The sequence below is a fragment of the Oryctolagus cuniculus genome, chromosome 13 (genome assembly GCF_051225735.1).
Source record: "Oryctolagus cuniculus isolate XC-2025 breed Fujian yellow rabbit chromosome 13, ASM5122573v1, whole genome shotgun sequence".
NCBI classification, from domain to species: domain Eukaryota; kingdom Metazoa; phylum Chordata; class Mammalia; order Lagomorpha; family Leporidae; genus Oryctolagus; species Oryctolagus cuniculus.
The window spans coordinates 14,859,553-14,871,793 of NC_142879.1; the positions used below are offsets into that span (position 1 = coordinate 14,859,553).

The 12,241-nt window shown below is 38.7% G+C and overlaps 1 protein-coding gene across 17 annotated transcripts in view; it reads left to right on the forward strand.

Moving 5' to 3' along the window:
- Nucleotides 1-10,521: 10,521 nt before the first annotated feature.
- PTPRC (protein tyrosine phosphatase receptor type C) overlaps nt 10,522-12,241 on the forward strand; it is a 114,567-nt gene continuing 112,847 nt past the window's right edge. For 8 of the 17 annotated variants that reach the window (XM_008268693.5, XM_008268695.5, XM_089312047.1 and 5 more), the window contains exons 1-2: nt 11,072-11,114; nt 11,196-11,311. In XM_008268693.5, coding sequence (XP_008266915.4) covers nt 11,239-11,311 — 73 coding nt within the window. In that variant the 5' untranslated portion in view covers nt 11,072-11,114; nt 11,196-11,238. Of the gene's footprint in view, nt 10,760-11,071; nt 11,115-11,195; nt 11,312-12,241 lie in introns of those variants that run through there. The other 9 variants (XM_008268694.5, XM_070054919.2, XM_070054921.2 and 6 more) reach the window with 2 other exon arrangements.

The window sequence follows — 12,241 nt, forward strand, 5'->3', positions numbered from 1 at the left end:
ATTTCTGCTTTATCAGGAAGCTGGAGTCAGAAATCAATCGGATGTGGAACGCAGGTGTCTTAACTGCTGGGCTCACTGAGATGAGGTAGAGATGGTGGCTGGGGGTTCTCTTTAGAAAGGGCAGTCAGGAAAGGCCTTTCTGAGAAGCTAATAGTGAAGCAGTGATGTCAAAATGTGAGGAATCTGCTTAGGGTGGTAAGCAGAAATGAGCACCATTCAAGGAACAGCAGACATCTTGGGGTTGATGTGGGGTCAAGGTAAGCCTGGGAGAAGCAAAGAGAGAAAAGCTGCAGAGGATCAAGTGTGAGAGCCAGGCTGGGGCTGGAACTTATAAAGACCTGATGGGCTCTGATAAAGCCTCCAATCTTACTTGAATTGCAAACAAAATCTTCAAATAGTTTTAAGAGACCTTGTACCAACTTATTTATATTTTAAGAATCTCTCTTGCTGCAGTGTGGGGAAGGGCTTAACCAAGGCCCCAGTGGAAGCACAGAAACAAGTTAAGGAGAGACATGGCAGGAGAAGAAACGGGTGGAAGACACAGAAGTGGCTGGACGTTTAGAGACAGAATTGTCAGGCCTTGCTGCCTGGCTGGGCTTGAAGTCAAGGAAGGCTCCAAGCTGACCTCAGGGTGCCTGGCTTGAGCATCAAGGGAGTTGGCCACGCTCTTCCCAAGGCAGGTAAGTATGGAAATCAAGAACTCAGAAGCAGACATAGTGGTGAGGCAGTCACAGATTTTGTTGTTTGAGGCAGTAAGGAACGTGGCTGCATAGGTGAGGCTGGGCTGAGGGTGGAAAATATGAATGAACGTTGCAATCTGTAGAGATCTACAGTATTTCTGTTCATGGGACTCAGTACAACTACGTTATGTTAGGAAAAGGTGGAGAGAAAGAAGGGCAGCTTGAACTGTAATATCAGAAGTCTGATGAAAGAGATTGGGGATCAAACCCTTGAAATAACAGTTGCTTTTCTATTGCATTTGTTTCACTGTTTCTTAGTTCTTAGAGACAGGAATGTGTGAGGGATAATTCTGAGCTGTTTCTGTTTCCACTTGAGTTACATAGAATTAGGTATATTTGTAAGTGGAAACTGCTTAATGTAGAATATTTGGGGGCTGGGATGAGTTGAAAATCTTAAACTTGGGACTTGGGTACTAATTAAACTTCTGTCTCACGTTGTGAATGGATTATGGAAAGTTTCTTTACTAATCTGGGTCTGTTCACTCATCTGAAAAATGATGATAGTAACAATACTGACCTCATTCATCCTGGTTATATGATTGAGAAAATCTATATTATTGCTTAGCAGAGTGCCTAGCATATAGTAAGCCCTACCTGTACTACTATGACTATTACTACTACTACTACTACTTCTACTACTACTGGTTTTGAAAACAAAAACATGATTAAAACTGAAACCTCCCTCTCAGTTCTTTCAGAGGTAACCTTGAACTATGGAATTGTGAAAGCACATGGTATTTTTTTTCCATTTTCACACCAGCTAACTACTATCTTTGTTATGTTGTTTAGCTTATAATGATCTGTTTTTCACCATGAAAAATTATGACCTTGTGTGTTAAATATCTCAATAGTCCATAAAACTAAATTGGTAAGATTATTTAACATATAATAAGGTATCACGAATGCTGAGCTTCTCATACAAAACAAGTATTTACTAATTTATTCTAATGGCATCCGCTGGCGTATTCCCCAGTGCTGGACCATTCTGGTCCTCCTGTTGTTGGCAGGGACCCAACCACATGAGTCATTAGCTGCTGTCTCCCAGAGTACACGTTAGCAAAAAATTGGAATTGGGAGTTGGGGTTGCAACCCTGGCACTCCAATATAGGATATGAGTATCTCAAGCAGTGTCTTAATAACCATTCCAAATGCTAGTACCTCAGTGACTTTTTAAAGGTAATAGTTCTTTGGTAGCAATAAAATCCAGTGCATGACAGTTACTTGAAAGAGTATTTAAGTTAAAAGTCTTAGACTTACCTTAAAGGTTTTTACCATCTTATATTCCTCACAAAGTTGAACACACATATTTATTCATTAAAGTAGCACATATGATATTATATTATAGTTATATACACACTGTCATTTTCCTCCCTCTACTGAACTCTGATAGCATAGACAATACGTTAATTTTATTCCTACTGTGCTGTATGTATGGTAAAATGTTTTCACACTCTCGTTTCTGCTTCTAGCTGTCCAAAACCCGCATGTATGTCTTTCCTCCCAGCGTAGAGTGCCGTTAGCTATTAGATGTCCACTGGATGCTGTGATTTCTCATCATCTCCTGCTCCCCACCCCACCCCCCGAGCCTGACAATGTGATTAGCTATCGCTAACAGAACGAGTGGCCAAGAGATGTCCATCACTGCAGATCAAAGCCTTTATGAACTCTGTGTGCCTTATCCATGCATTTTTTTTCTCCTCTGCCACTGAATGGAGGCAACAGGAAGGCCAAGGGGCCACAGTCTCAACGTGAAAAGAATCTGGTCTAGAGAGGATCAGCTGGCAAACTTGGGGCCCCACATGGGGCTGTTTTGGGTCTTCACAACTTTGGGGGAAGAGTTGTTCCATCTGATAGTATCAACTCTCATTTACAGTGCTTAGAACCAAAGGGCTTTCCGTTGAAGCAGAACTACATCTTTGGAAGATGATCTTGGTGTTGTGTTCTCATTGCACTGTTTTCCTGCATATATTTAAATGATATTAAATTTTAAACAGGAACAAATATGCTATTAAACAAGTATAGAAGATGGTATAACCTCAATTCAGGGATTCATAAATTATCACATGGCCTTATTTTCTGTAACTCAAGTTGAATCTAATCTTGTTCCCAGGAAATCTATTGTCAGGATTGGAAAACCATCCCGAGAGTCTTAGATAGCCCAGAATCCTCAAGAAGTGTCCTGTGGTTATTTGTTCATTTCCACAGCTAATTATACCACCCATGGGCTAAAGTATCTATCTTCAAGGTTACAGGCTTTTATGTATGAGAGATAAATTAATCAAATAATTGTCCAATGTGACAGATGCCATGAAGGTGAAAAAACACTGGAAGAATGATATGGTGATTGATGGAATCAGAGGGGGGATAAGGAAACTTCCTTAGACACAAGGATAGTTGAGCAGAGACCTGAAGGACTGGAAGAACAGTTGAAAATGGGGGCGGAGTTTTAAGGTACAGGGATCATGGTATATAAATCTTCATATCTTGAAAAGATCATGGCATAAAAGAAGTCTTCCCTACTGCATGTGTGATAAGGGTGAATGAGCCTTGGGACTTGGTGTAAATTGGAATTTCAGAGGGAGGTGGGCATCAGAGCAGAGACTCTGACATTTTCTTTTAATTCTAAGTTGACTGGAAGATATCACCTGCATAGGAGTTTCATATGCAACATATGACTTCATTTAAAGAAGTGCTCTCTGGAAGAAGAGAATAAAATGGATTGACAAAAAAGAAATAATATTCATTGGAGCAAATACAGACAAATCTATTAGGAGATCATTTTAGTTATTATTTAAAAATGTTAGCAACTTACTTAGATCATGATGGTAGTGGTGTAGATGAAGATAAATTGATAAATGTGAAATACATTTAGGAAGTAACATGCAGACATGCTAGTGATGGATTGGAATTGTTTCAAAAATGATACAATCGGAGAGAAAGAGAGTTGTAACAGCTTCAAGTCACTACCAAATTCTAAACGTCCTAGGTGCTGCATCCGAGAATAACAAAGGTGAGATAAATTGCATGTTACACACAACTTTGTCAACCCACAGGCAGACTCAAGAGTACATCTAAAATGTTATAATGAGAGCACACATGCTAAAAAACTTTAGACAAATCAGAAAGGATAATGAATCACATAAATGTGTTTTAGTCAGTGGCCAAAGCAATATGCAGTAATTTTGAGATGCCAAGAGCAAGAACATCGAGATTTGTAATAAAAGTTCTAAGAACACATTCTATCAAATTTATGTATTCTCACTTGTGTTTGGCCCCCATTTTATTTGGTATAGTTCCATTTAGTTTCATTTGGTGGACTCTACTCCACAGCTCATCTAACACTGAATTAAAACTTGGAATATCTGCATATCTATCTTCTCTGAAGTTTTGAAATTTGCTGTTATGCTTTTGAAGTGACTTTTGGGTTTTTTATTTTCCATTATTATCTGAATTCATTTCATCCAGCATGCAGTAATTTAAATTTGAAAGCACCTAACTGCAACACTTATAACACTGTCCATTGATCCTTTATTGATGTTATGCTGCTGTTCCACCATGCTATTCTAACTACCACATGATTCAAAGACAGACTTTAAGAAAATTTTTTTATGAAAAATGTTTCCAAAACTCAGAACACACTGTACATCATTTTCTAATCATCAGAGCTATCCAAAAACAAAGTAACAAGTGCTCCATATCAAATTGATGATGAAGAGGATAAGAGTTATATGTCAAATGATGACAAGTTGCACATAAGACAAACTCACACAAGTGACCACGATACCATCTGGGTAAACACTGGGTGAGGGAAACACCCATGACAGATAGAGCAAATTTGTGTGCCTCAGTTTTTGCTTTTATTTTCATCTTGTTTAAAAAGTAACAATGCTATCTTAGTATTGCTATGACAACTAAATTAATTAAACCTGCATTCAATAAATAGTTTAAACATACCTGGTTATAATCAAGCATATTCAATGGTCCATCCATAAAGTTATAACTTTTGCCTGACAATATTGCATTTTCCAACATCATATTTTCTCTTAGAACTTAGAAGCTAATTCATCCTCTGTGCTCTATTCACTGCATACTATATGTATACATCCAACAATGCAATCAGCATAGTCCAGAAAGGAAAACCATTCATTACAAGGTTCAAGAGTAGAGAGACATGAAAAGAGAGTGGGTAGTAGGGACCCAATTAACTGAGCCATCATGCAAGGTCTTGCTATCATGCAAGGTCTGCATTTTACCGGGAAGCTGGAGTCAGGAGCAGAGAAAGATATCGAACCCGTGTACACTTATGTGTATACCTAGGTGTCTTAATCACTAGGCTAACTGTCCACTGAAAAACACATTTTAATGTAGCTGAGGTCAGGATGCTTCTGGAAATCCATGGTGCCTTCAAGTGGATAAGACATTGACTATTGAATTTTATATTTACATCTAATAACATAGAATATGAGTCCCAGAACCTCCCACTTTAGTGTTAAAAAAAACTTGCATTCTAGCCCAGTTCGACGAGTTATCTCATATCTAATTTAACATTAACACCTCCTCACACCCCTCCAGCACTCATCAGGCCTGTGCTTGTTTAATTTGCAGAAAGGAGATGATATGGTCAGGTCCTAGAAGAAGTCCTCCTCTATCCTCAGGTGTTTCTCCTTCTCCTTTCTTCTTGAGGTTAGAAGAAGGAATAGAATGCATGTTGTGTCCTATCTGTTTTAACTACAACATAGTATATTTATTTTGCATCCCATATTGAATCTCTGCTTAATTAGTGATTTCGCTCTCAAGGTTGCTATTAGTTCCATATTAGAAAGAGTAAATGATTGGTAGAACTAGCATTTAACCCTGTTTATTCATCAATAAGAAAAATCATTATTAAACATGTTAAAGGACTTTGGTTTGGGCATTGATCACTGATGTGCAAGGATACAGAATATATCTAAGATAATCAGGAAGGCTAAGGTTCTTGTGCTCAGGGTGGGAAAAATTGACAAAGCATCACCAACTCACCATTTATGCAAATTGACATTAATGAGATTTATTTTTGCTTGTATTTACATTTATACAAAGATAGTGGGGCGGATTTATAAAGCAGTACAGATTTCTTTGTGAAACGCCCAAAGTCTCAAAAACACAAATAGCAGAATATAAGAATGTTTTCTTCTGATGCAATCATAAAGATGTAGAAGTATTCCCTTCTTTGTGCTCCTATGACATTTTGTTCATTGATTAGAATGTGCATCAAATTTTTTAATTGCTAGTGTTAACTGGCCCAGTGATTTATTTCATTGATAAAAATTTCTACCACCATCATCATTTTTTAAATATTATATTTTATTTATTTGAAAGGCAGAGTTACACAGAGAAGTAGACACACACACACACACACACAGAGAGAGAGAGAGAGAGAGAGAGAGAGAGAGAACCTTCCAATCATTGTCTTACTCCCCAAATGGATGCAGTGGCCAGGCCTGGGCCTGGACCAGGATGAAGCCAGGAGCCAGGAGCTTCTTTAGGTCTCCTATATGGGCAGCAGGGGACCAAGCACTTGAACCATTTTCTCCTGGTTTCCCAGGCACATTAATAGGGAGACAGATCTGAAGTGGAGCAGCTGGGACGCGAACCAGCACCTATATCGGATGCCAGGGTCACAGGCAGCTATGCCACAGCACACCTGCCATCATTCTTTAACTGTACTGCTGTACACAGCTCCGATTTCTCCACTATTCTGTCAGCTCTTACTCTTACAACCCCCAGGTTGTATGCTGACCACATCACCTGATTTGTTCATTCATTTAACAAATATCATGTATGGCAACTGTGACACTAAATACCTCTTTGACCTTATGGTCTTCCTCTAGAAGATAAGCTTGGGTTCTAGCGAGGGAAGTGGATATGAATAAACCAATATATCCCTGAGTTTGGAGAAAACAGAGTTCTGAGATAGAAAACATGGAGGGGCTTCTTTAAGGAAGATGATCAGGGAAACTTTGAGGAAGTGACACTGAAGCTGTTACCTGAAGGAATTCATGTAAAGGGTGAATGGTAGAGATGAGATGGAAAAAATACCCTGGACATAATGAGAGGCAAAGCTCCTTACATAGAAAAGAGCTTGGATTTCAAGGAACAGAGAAAGCCCCGCCCGGCTGGAGTATATTACAGGTAAGGCGAACAGCGGCAGTAAGTGGGTTGAGAAAAGCATGCAGAGGACGGTTTTTATTCAAAATACAAAGAGGAAAAAAAATGATGGGTTTTAAGTGAAATATTTTTCACTATCTGGTTTGTACTGACAAGAGATCAGTTTGATTGTTCCTTGGAAGAAATATTGAAGGGCGATAAAACAGAAGCTTGAAGATCAGAGAATGGACCATTTCCAGAGTTATGGTGGGTTGAGCCTAAGTGGTCCAGTTGAAAATGAAGCAAAACTTAGATAGAAGGTGGAGCTGGAATTAATGGGATTCATTAAGGAATTGGATGTAGTTATGACAGAAGAGGGGAAAAAAGAAAACAGATTTTTGGCACAAACCAACGTGTTGATGTTGGTACATTTACACATCTGAATATGATTGAGAGTTTGGGACAGGTTTAAGGAAGGAATGAGCCAAGACTTCCACATTCTGTTGGGTTGGCAATCTGGTGGACATGTCAGTATGGTATAATATGTGAGTGAAGAAATCTTAAATGTAGATCTGATGGTAGATAAAAATTTGTGTCATCAGCATGAAGATGCTCACTCAGAGAGGTGGGCCCAGGTATGAGCTTTCACAGTGTCACAGTAGTGCTTGCAAGTCAGGTAGAGAAAGAGAACCCAACGTGGTAATTGCTGAGGAAGTCAATGAGAGCAATGACAAGTCTGTAAATCTTAGTGTTTTGGATCCTGACAAAAGATCCTGCCTATAGAAGGAGGGTGCTTCCTGCTGTGCAGAACACACATGAGGTCAGAGAAGTAGTGGTGGCATCATGAGATCATTGGCAGGAATGTTTGGGACGAAAGCCTGAAATACTCCTTTAATAGCTCCCTGTATCCCTCAGGGGTATCTCTCAGGGATGTATCTCCCAGAACCTGCCAGGCTGGCAAGGGGGACCTATTATTTCCCAGGCTCTCTTTCTCTCTGTGCCAGACATACTTAACTTTTCATTCCTGAAACACACTTTCTTCCTTTAGATATATTTTCCTTTCTGCCTAGAATACTCTTTCCTTCGCTGCATGCACGTTTGACTTCTATTATGTCAGGACTTGGTTCAATGCATCTTATTTCAGGCAAACTTTCCAACCTCACAACCAGACCAGATATCCTACTACATGCTTAAATCAAAGCATCGTGGACTTCCCGTGGTCTGAACCTGTCATGATTATTGGATAATTAATGACTGTGTCTTCTACCAAGGAATGGAGCATATCTTTTTGCTCATGGTTTTTCCTCATGTTAGACAAAGCAGCTGTCTTATATTGGAAACTTACTCCACACTGGTTGGATGAACGATGAATCAATAGTGTTTGCTTTTGCTGTTAACGTCTTGTAATTTGTTTCTGTCTTTATATAACTTTTACCTAGCTGAAATACCTGAAAAAGGACTTGGTTAACTTCAATGAAATGTTGTCCCAAACTTAATGTTACAGCTTTAAGCATTCCATAGCCAAGTCACTGATCAACCTTTAAGATTATTTTTGGGTACATGCTGTTTTCAGCTGCTCACGAAGCACCTCTGCGTTTACATCATATAATAGCTGCTGTTACTTCCTGGCCCTTGCCTAGCTTCCATTTTTCTTAGCAAAATACCCCTATATCTGCAGCCCGCCTGCTCTCCCTTGCAGATACTGAAAGTGGATCACATCAGCATATCTCTCTTTTCTTCTGCTTGCATGCCAAGGTCCCAGAAGCCAGGCAGGGATTGGGTAGAGATGTCCCCAGTTGCCCTGTAGAACAGCCAGCTTGTACCCAGACTTCTGCCTGGGTGTCAAGTTCAACATCGCCCACTGTCTAATGGGAGCTGTGCTCTCTCTCCTGTTTCCTCTCTCCTTATAGCCTGGGCCTCAGGGCTAGCAAACCTCTGGGGTGCCATTGCCTCCCTGCTGAGCCAATGGAATTGTCCATCTATTTACCTGCTGTTGTCTCTGTGTGTCAGCCTCCTTTTCTTTATGCTTTTGTAGTGTACAGCATAGATTTTGCTACCCAAAAGTCTATTTCCTGTTGACACTAACCTCAATTTTAACACATTAAAATGAAACATGTTATCCAACCTTGGGTAGAATCTTTCTGCACATCTATATGGAATAGAACTGGATCTCCTAACTTTGTAGTATTTTTTTCAAAGTCCTGCTCTGAAAAGTCATTTTTAAATGCCTCTTTCAGGTTGTCACATCTAACTTTCTATAAAACATAATTTATATGTTTTTCTCCCCTGAAAAGATGCTATGGATACACTTTTTTCCTTGCCTCGAGCTTTGCCATATATTCTGGCATAGTCAATAGCTAACAAAACATAGATATTTACTTAAATATATTTAAAGCTGACTCCCACAGAGTTTTCCCTTGCAGATGCAGATGTATTTATGGGGGGGGGGGAAGCCATTGCAATCCATTAACTGTACTTTGAAAATTTATATTTACTAAATAAAAAATTAAAAAAAAAAAAGAGGCTAAGGAGCTGAGTACTCAGATCCATGAACTCTGATACCTATTTTCCAATGGATCTACCTACATGAAAATTTGTGCTTACTTTCATAGCTGTCTTGTTTGATAATGCATTTGTCGAAATACCCATTTTTACTTGGTAGTTTGTCTCTGCAGACATTCAAAAAACAAACATAAGTGGCACAAAAAGATTTGAGAAATGCACGAGAAAAATGTAGAAGGATAGTAAGGCAAGTAACACAAAACATGGAAGAATAAGGCTCAAAACGTGACTATCCAACTTCTAGGTGTGATACCTTCAGCAAATCACCCAACCTCTTTGAACGATAGAAATGGGGCTATTCATATTGTCTAGCCCAAGGACATTGTATGAACTAGATAAGATAAGCAATATTCCTACATATAAAAAGAGCCCATTAGTTAGCTATGATAATAATAATATTAATAAAACAATAATCTTTGCCATAATTGTTAATTATTACCTTGAGTTTAAGCTGTGGAGTTATTTCCATTTGTACAAAGAGGAGTATGAACTTGGCTGTGGAGATCCCAGCAGTTAATTTAACAGTAAATCAAAGAAGTTTATAAACAGTAAAAGTTAATTAGATGTAAGAACCTTAAATAATGCTTCCTAAGTGCAGGTTTCCGAGTTACTGTAAAGAATCTAGATGTCTACCAAGCATTATCTACAGTTTGAAATTATAATGGATTCTACCGGTGTGACTTTTTATTTTTAAATGCAAGTAGATATCGTGAAAATGTTATCAACTCATTTGGTTGTATTGCTGAATTTGCAGTATATTTTTGCCAGGAAGCACTTTCCTAATTGATGAACTTATTACGAATACCATCAGAACCATGAAGGGCATGACATATTAATGCTGATTAATTAATTAATGTCTCACTTACCAAAAACATTGGGCAAGTATTGCTGAGAAAAAGAAAAAAAGTTAACTTTCATGAAAGACAGCCCTCAGTTTCTATTACCCTTCTCTTCCTCATCAGTAGCACCCAGCTATCCTAAGCCACAGAAGCCCAAGTTTTTTTTGAAGCAGGATCTGCTGTAGTGGCAATGACATTTTGGTTCCATCCCTCACCTCACAGGGATATCTGTGAAAGATCTGGGGCAAGCTGCTGGGTCTCTGAAAGTGACTTTGCATAGGAAATGGGTTTTTCTGCTAAAACTGTCATATCGCTGGGTTTTGGATGTCCTCATGGCAAATGACACTTGTTGCCAAAAATAATGTGCCAGTTTACTCATTCATTTGATGATCTTAACGACTCAGATCCAGATGTTCTCTCCTAGCTCACTCTACCATCTTGCCATCCCCCATTTTGCGACACCCATGCTGAATCTGTTTGGTCATCTCCTAGGTATGGAAATTATTGATGATTTTGGGGTGGATCTGACATTTTTAAAGTTATATTGGATAACATAGAGGAGTAGTATTTGGATAGTTAGAAAATCCTCTTCCTTAAGGGGAAAATGCTTTTTTCAAAGCCTACAAACTTAGTGTCATTGCTTGAATTAAGGAAGTAAAATGCCATTGCACTGACTTTGAACGACTCTTTTGACTTCCTGCAAAGAGGACTCTCTACAGTATTTTTGGAGAAGTTAGTAAAACCGAATCTGACATCACCACCTAGCAGTTCATGCAGCTAGCAAGCGGTTTGTTCTAGGGTAGCAGAGGAGGAAATTGCTCCCCATCTGATAAGACAACGGTGCAGGGTACGCAGTCATTTCTTTTCTTTTGGATTTGGTTTAACAGAGAGAATCTTTCAGGGAGATAACCATTATTCTTCCTTTCAGAAGGACGCATGCTGTTTCTTCCGGATCCAGCTGATTTCCAGATATGACCATGTACTTGTGGCTTAGACTTCTGGCCTTTGGCTTTGGCTTTCTGGACACAGAAGTGTTTGTTGCCGGTAAGTCCAAGCATTTTAATATTTCCTTACTGTTTCGTTTCCTTTTGGAGAAGCTTTGGTTTGAAATAATCATTAGAAACACGTGGAGCTGGTGACTGGAAGCGATATGCCTGTTGTAAAATGGTGAAGGTTACTGTGGCTTGGGCAGACATGGCTTGTTTGCTTCTTTTTAAAAGGCACACAGGTTGGAGGGGATAAATATCATATTCTAGAATGAGAACATTGTCTATCAATCTTTGCTTACAAACTGCTCACCGGTATCATACAAGCAACAGACTTACTTAGTCCCCAAAGGCACATGAACATGTTTATGGGAGTCTGAAGAATTTTAAAATGACAAAACATGTGAGTTTTTCATCCTTTTAACAAAAAAATGCACTTTTGAGAAGTTGTAAGATGGCTTTGGTTGCTTCTAAGCCCCTCCCTTTTTTCGGGCCCAGAGTTTGCTTCCTCAAATTTTGATTATTACTGAAATATGTTCTTAAATATTTAAGTATATGATTGTTCAAAAGTACATTTAGATATTTATTAAAATATTATATTTCTGTGTATTACCACAGGATATATTTCAAATCAAGTTTTTAGTTTCCTGATAATAGTTTCTATGAATTTTTGCTTTGGAAATATTTCCAGGGCCACCACCCTTTCTGAGTGCCGGGTAAACGTTACAGCTTTGACAGGACAGAAATAGTTAAGCTTTGAAAATAATGCAAATGCTGTGTCCTATAGGAAAATATAACTAATTGGTCCGTGGGTACCTATTTAAGTTTGAGATCTTTGTATACTTATGGTCCAGTCAATGTATATTTCATGAACAGTTACAGTTTGGGTCATCAAGTGCATTTTGTCTGATTATTAAATAGAACCAGTAAATTGATGTTGAATACTTCTCTTCATGATACAGTGTCTAAAAGAAAGTTTTATTCTTAA